The sequence below is a fragment of the Protopterus annectens genome, chromosome 9.part0, assembly GCF_019279795.1.
Source record: "Protopterus annectens isolate FY-2018-M chromosome 9.part0, PAN1.0, whole genome shotgun sequence".
NCBI classification, from domain to species: domain Eukaryota; kingdom Metazoa; phylum Chordata; order Ceratodontiformes; family Protopteridae; genus Protopterus; species Protopterus annectens.
Window position 1 is genome coordinate 1488049487 of NC_056743.1, and position 7500 is coordinate 1488056986.

The window sequence follows — 7500 nt, forward strand, 5'->3', positions numbered from 1 at the left end:
GCTATTTCTGTTTGAATGTTAACAGAAGCTATGTATTGTCATCCCTTTCAGTTTACATAGCATGACCTGTAATTCTAATACCATTCAAGTCTTCTAAACACCAGCAGAAATGCTTGGCTGACTAAAATAATGAATTTTTTGCAACTGTGAATTACTTCTGTAAGGCAGTGAATGTATGGCCTTAGACACAGTATCTGAAAGGATACTGGAAGAATAAGAACTTTATTTGAATAACAATGCTTGTAACCGCATGAAAACTAAACTGCATGATGCTCGGGAAGAGTTTATAAGGGAATAACATCACAAGAGGTTTAAAGCCATAAATGGTTTAAGTGTCAAATGAGCAGCTTGCATTGCACTCTGTACACATCTGACGTGTCATAATCTGTAACCAAGGAAAGTGAAAAATTATTTGCATGTGCACTCTGGCTTCACTCCTAGCAACCACAGTGTACATACAAATGCAAGATGATTTTCAAAAGGATCGGAAAATAATACTATTATTATGATGAGGCAAACCTTTAAATTTAAAGTACACTAATCTCTATATAACTTACACATTTTAGTGCACCTAATAATGTTTTATGTTAATATCCTTGCTGTTAAAGACCATTATAATCTCACTTAGTGCTTTGCAGCTTTTTGTTTCATATAGACCCCATATTCTTTTTTTTTTTTTTTTGTACTGAATAACAAACAGTAGACACTCTATGATTTGCACTTCATCCCTACCACTAATAGCATGAGTTCAGGTTGGGGTTGAGAAACGGGTACTAATTAACACTGAAAGATGAAGACAGAAAGCTGCTGAAGGAAATCATTTTAATGTCAGAAAATATCACACACATTTTCATCTAAACAATTGTGTCAACAGCATGGTAGTACCCTTGATAACCTGCCCTAGTGCCAGCCCGTAATTAGATACACAGGGGTGTGACTCCAATTGAAGGTGTTGGCATTGCAGCACTCTGTGAAAATATTAACTATGAGGTTAACTCCAATTTTCTCTTCTCTAATTAAATGCACATGGTACTAATGAGGTAACCTACTGTTCCTTGATAGCACTAATTAGCTGAGAGGAGAGTACACTCTAGCTCTGCAATTTAAACCTAAAAATAAGGTTGAAAATATGCTAATTGCAGGCAATTTAAAAGCGTACAAGTTGAGGACCTAGTCACAATAATGGAAAAGGACTGCTTTTTAGCCAGGCAGCTGTAACTTTACTTGGTTAAAAAAAACAAGATCTAGAATTATTTTGACTACTGTTTAGCAAGGTCAGTGACAGATTCTAATAAGAAAAACAGAAAAAGAACGGCATTATATATAACTGATGTATAACTGCAAATAGTGCAGTTTTGTGTTTCAAAACAAGAATTAATCTACATGCATCCAGGCAGTATAACATACTTGAAAACACAATTTAGTACACTTAAGCAGAGTCATTACAATAGTTCTGGGCTAAACTCATGTTATTACTGACATGCACTTGTTAAAATGCATTGAACTTAACAAAAATAATAACAGACCTGCATTTCTGTAGGCTATTGTTTAAGCTGACAATTATGCTTAAGGGGCACTTGCTGTTCATTTGTATGTCTTACCATAATTTGAACAAATGCCAGGCCATCTCATAATTTTGAGACCAGCTGAAGAGAACTTTTAAGTAGCATACAATCCTCTGGCTATATGCCTTACTGTTGTAAAAGGATATGATTTCTCATTTTTTTTTTCCAGTTCAAGCTTTAATTCACAATATATCAGGTGCAGACCAGTGAAAAGAGTGGATTATCTACTCAAAGTATCTTCTGGCTGATGACACCGTTACTAAATATCTCTTTTTCTCCATCCTGAACACATTCAGAATGAACTGAAAATATACTAGATGTCTGCTAAACTATACTCCTCTTAACTGCTTCACTTTCTACAGATCAGCTAGTCTTACCCAGGTCATAAAGTCACTATCCAATCAAATTACAGCATGTGCTCCATCAGAGAAACTGATAGTAGCAGAAATCATATTCTGGGTAAATCAAAGTATTCTAACAATCTTCCAGAACCTGATTAAAAAGTAGACTTGTAGCAATTTAGAAGAATATTTTTTCTTATAAAATGTTCTGATGTGGTTTTCATTGTATTTAGCCTACGGAGAAACATGTACTCATGCACAAATACACGAGAATAGACTGTGTAATACTCCACAAAGGTCCCTTTGCCTTCTGATAATAATTTTGTATTGTTCATATAGTATATTTTTACAAGATGCACTCTCCTCCTCATAACAGAAAGCAGAATGACATATCTTTCCAAAAAAAAAAACATTTTTTTTAAATGTGTTATATTTTACCCGAGAATAAGACCACTAGGGTTACATTAAAACCCCTGGAAATAACAGTTATATCATACCAAAGCACCAGTCTGCTCTTTGGCCCAGGCTATAGCATTTTTGGTAAACTTGTCAGTGAGTTAACATATGCATTGATTATAAAAATATTTATTTATTTTTCTTGACTGGGGTAGTCTATCTAGGTGTATAGTCTATTTTCATGAAGTCCTGAGGTAGCATTTGTACATGGGGAAATTTGACAGGCTGCCATAAAAATTCCCCTGGTCCAGTAAGCCTCATGGGATACTTAATGTCCACCTAAGATACAACCAAATCATCAAATGAGGCAGATAGTACCTTGGAGTAACTTCTCATCCAAAAGATATTTTACCTCCCTAAACTCTAAGAATTGGTTTAAGTACAAATCATTTCTCACAAATAAAAAAATGCCACATTTGTATTTACTTTTCACCAGGTAACATAATCAAGTCACATGAATAAGAACTGTGCCTCACAACATCCACCAAATGATTTCTATCTGACAAACAGCAATACTGTAGAACTCTCTGTGTTTATACATCTGTGCACAAACAACAGCAATACATTCAGATATACTATGGCATTTCATACACTAAAAAAGTAATGGTGCCTTTTTATGCTTTAGTGTCAGTGTAACATACATGTGCCGTTTAATTTGTCACATTCTAGATCTTTCAAGAAATAGAAGATCTTGTTGTTGAAAAGAACATTTGCTAATGTTTCTGAGCAAAAAGAGGAGCACCAGAAGAATTAGTACGACGACAGACAGCCACCTTTGTGTAACTAAAGGTATATAAACAGGACATTCTAGATGCGCTTGAGTCCCAAGTTCTCAAATACTACTGCAGGGTGTTCTAGAAGCACTCGAGTCCCAAGTTCAAAAGGACTACTGTTTGTATACCAACAGGGAAATTCTAGAAGAGCTCGAGTCCCAAGATCTCAAAGACTACTGTTTGTATATCAACAAGGTGTTCTAGAAGCACTCGAGTCCCAAGATCTCAAAGACTACTGTTTGTATATCAACAAGGTGTTCTAGAAGCGCTCGAGTCCCAAGATCTCAAGGACTACTGTCTGCATACCAACATGGCATTCTAGAAGAGCTCGAGTCCCAAGATCTCAAAGACTACTGTTTGTATATCAACAGGATTCTAGAAGCTCTCAAGTCCCAAGATTTTGAAGACTACTGTTTTGAAACCAGAGACTCAAACTACTTGGAGCTTCTGTAGGCTGCTGATGCAACTTATTTGAACACATTATTTGAGCTTGAGTGAGGTAAGTGAAACAGTGTAGATTAGGGAATCACTCAGGAAGGGACTTTTTGATTTAGAGGGTTGTAGGGAAGGTTTCAGATTTAATGAGTGTGAAAGGAGTTTTAGAGTTGTGGAGCTGAAAAATAATTTTAGGCTTAGAGAGCAGAAAGAGAGTATTAGAATTAGGGAGGAGGAGGATTTTAGGTTTGGGGGAAGGTTAGGGACCAAAAAGGGTGTTTTAGGATTAGAGTTAGGGTTCTGGTAAGACTATACAGTTTTGTAGGATAGTTTTTTTGGGAAGGCTAAGTAGTTATGGAAGACTGAGTTAGTGGGGGTGCCTTTTGAGGATGCGGCAGCTGGCAAATGCGTTGTGAGGAAATAGCATGTAAACTCCTATCAAGACACCGACTTTAGCTAACTTAGATTATTTTTCCTATTTTCTTTCTATCCTTTGCATATCTGCAATTACCTGTTTACCAAAAAAAAAAAAAAAAGAAAGTTGTTTCATTTTCTTATGACACAGAGTTTATCATTACTGCAGACCTCAGTAAGAAAGCAACAGCTATCAGTTTACACATTTAGTCCCATCACTCTGTCATATCACTAGGCTAGGCTCTACACAAATACTGCATGCTTTGTAGTATAAATAAATGGGTATTTCAAAGCAGAAGATTATTTCAGCACTCAAAATAGGTACTATCAGTGCTTTTTATTGAATTCACTACTTCCCAATTGTCTTTTTGCTGTTTTTCATTGGCATGTAAGTCATAAAATAGCCCTTCTGAACTGCACTAAGACATGGCATCCGTGTAACTATGCGAAGGTATATAGTGATGACACGTGCCTCACATTACACAACTATTTCTAGAGGCTAAGAATATTAAACTTATATAAAGCACACTGGTACGTCAACTCAAATACATTGAAGGATCACAGACTCACACAAGAAGCTAGCTAGATGGTAACTCAGTCTGAAACAATGAGATTAGTAGACACGGTCTCTTCTCTCCTCTCACTTTTTTTTTGCATCTGAATGCTTTACACAAAATGAACTGAAGGTAAGATCAACAAAGCACGTTTCTTCACTGTAAGTCTGCATGCAGATAAAATGTTGGTTATTCTGTGTTACAACTTGTCACTGCTGTAAACCTATATTTTATTGCAATACCTTATAAAAGTGAAGCCTTTGCAACGTGTTATGCCAGATGGTGAAAACAACTAAATCAAATTCATTTGAAGTTCTAAAGTTACATTAGTAGCAATGTCCTCTGCCTTAAAACTAATAAATCTAGTTTTAAAGAATAATAATAGCATACTTTAGCATATTTACAGGTACGACAGAAAGTGGGCAGGTCCTATGCATGGCTCTCAGTAAACTTTAAATGTAACCTAATGGGGCAAGTAGTTACATTGGACAGCTCAGACTGCTTGCAAGGTAGTGATTTAGTAAAGGAATGGAGTCCTAAAGCAGTACTTTTCTTGAAAACATTAAAGACATGAACCATTTCAGCCTGGAAAGAGTTCTGAAGTACCACATAGAGACTAGATCATGTTCATGCAGATGCACATGTGCTATTAGTGCCCGAGACAGATACAGTGCCCTTAACACTCAGGAATCTGCTAATGCAAGACAAGTCTGCATTCTCTAAAACCAATGATATATCCCTGCTGAAAGACATAATCATATATAGTCAAACATTTAGTCATAAAACCAATTTGTTACATGATGAAACTGTGGTATTCCCCAATAACGTGAGGGGGGAGTCAAGAAACAATCTCTCTGAAGCCCAACAAACAATTATCTTGGAAAGCTACAAATTAATATTGATATATTCTCTCCTATGCCAAAAAAGTGAAACTGTGTCACAACTATAGATGTCTTCGAAACATCACGGATAAGACATATCGGAGCTCCTCCTATAATTATTCATATACATAGCCAATATAATAAATAAACAAAGCAATAGTCAGAAAAACATACTAAACAAACAAGCAAAAGTAAAAAAAACTAAATGGCTCACTTCAGGATATCATTAAAGTCAGGGGACAAAGGCAACTGTTACACAGTCTTGTCAGATATTGTTCTACCTTACCACCCAATATTTCACTATTTCCAGAAAAGATACCAAGAAAAGTTTCCATTATATCAAACCTTTAGATTTATGTAGCCATTATGGAGTAGCTTACAACAAAATATGGCTATCTGACATTTACTATAGATTAGTTAAAAGAAATCTAGTAAGTATTTAAAATATGCTCCTTATATGTGCATTTTTAAAGCAGGGAAAATGCAGGTATTGTCCAATAAACAAACAAAAAAAAAAACTAATGTTTAAGCATAGTGTTGTTTATACAGTTCTCTTAGATAGTAATGCAAAAAACGACCGTCTGGCGTACTAAATAAAATAATGCAATTCTAATAACTCCACAACTACAGGAATAACTATGATTCATCTTGCCTAATACCGTTATTAATTCCAGAATAATGCAGAAGCTTGATCCTCCAAAAGAACTGTGATGTAGTAAAATGTCTGCTAGTAAGCATGCAACTGCCTCCATTTTACACTATCCAATCATTGCATAGTACACTTATAGTAGCGACTACACAGTTAATAGCACCAGCGTTTGGCATCTACAAGAAACTGTACCTTCACATTTTAATCACTACCTGTCGTGATTCTTTATTTTTGAGGTTCGTACTGCACACCGATCAGAAGAGTACACTTTCAAAAAAAGAGATAATTAGAATGCAAATTTGATTTTGTTTATATTACCTTCAAAGAAAAGAAAACACATAGTACAATATTAAAAAAAAAATACTAAAAGACAATATTATTTGGCTGACCTGCAGTGGTCGTTGTTTATCGTTGCCCTTTGGAGATTTCAGTCCACTGGTTTGCTGCTGCAAAAGAAGATGTCTTGCTGCTTGAAGTGCCTATAAGTAGAAGATGAACATTATTAGCCCAGAGTAGCAATTATGTAGCCCATATGATAGCAATTCTAGTGTGGCACTTTATCTTTAGAACAAAAGATGCTCCTACAATTTGATGCAGAATTTTAACTCCTTATGTAATTATTACTGATGTACCTGTAATCCTGCAGGAAATACTGTTAATTTGTTTAAAGTGCTTGAAGATAAAAATCATACACTGCATCAATAGCTTCAGTAGTGCAAAGGGTTTGTCTTGTCTGTGCTCAACTGAAATGCCCACTCCCTTGTAGATTATCATCCAATTTGCATTTTCATATTACAATTCTGAAGCCAAAGCAGTAGACTTAAAGTGTTACCGGAAGCTGTAATTAAATTTGACAAATCAACATCAGATTATCTTGCAAGTGAATTAACAAGGATTTTACACTGCAGATTAAACTCACTCTCAATGCTTGCACTTCAAGTAGCTGAATTTATCTTTTGACAGCGTAAAGTGCAGTTTCTGTTCCAGATGAGAAGAAAGGTCTATATTTACATTTGTATTGAAATCTGAACAGATTGCTTGTGTCATTAAGAGTAACAGCTTTTAGTCATTGTTTTAAACGTATGACATTATGTAAACCACAACAAAAGATATGCTTTTCTTATAAATCAAGCTAAAGTTGGGTAAATGGATTGAATTCTGGTAAGCTACACATAAAAAAATCTAAACAAATCATTGATAACAAATCTTCCATACTGACTGAATGAAGAACTGTCTGTTTCATATGTGAATAAGATATACACCTTAATTAACTGGAAACTTTGTCAATTATATTCATTTTTATGATGCATGACATTTGTTCACCAATTCTTTGTAAACACAGATGAAGCACATTAGTAAGAACCATGGCTTTCTGAAAAGTTTCTGTTGATGTGTTTTATTTCTGCTGTCTTTAATATGAAGTCATCTAACT

General features: G+C 35.1%; 1 protein-coding gene across 10 annotated transcripts in view; it reads right to left on the reverse strand.

The window, feature by feature from the left end:
* FOXP2 (forkhead box P2) overlaps window positions 1-7500 on the reverse strand; it is a 756067-nt gene that overhangs the window by 317168 nt on the left and 431399 nt on the right. For 9 of the 10 annotated variants that reach the window (XM_044084429.1, XM_044084433.1, XM_044084432.1 and 6 more), the window contains one exon: window positions 6458-6547. In XM_044084429.1, the coding sequence (XP_043940364.1) occupies window positions 6458-6547 (90 nt within the window). Of the gene's footprint in view, window positions 1-6457; window positions 6548-6700; window positions 6974-7500 lie in introns of those variants that run through there. The other variant, XM_044084435.1, reaches the window with a different exon arrangement.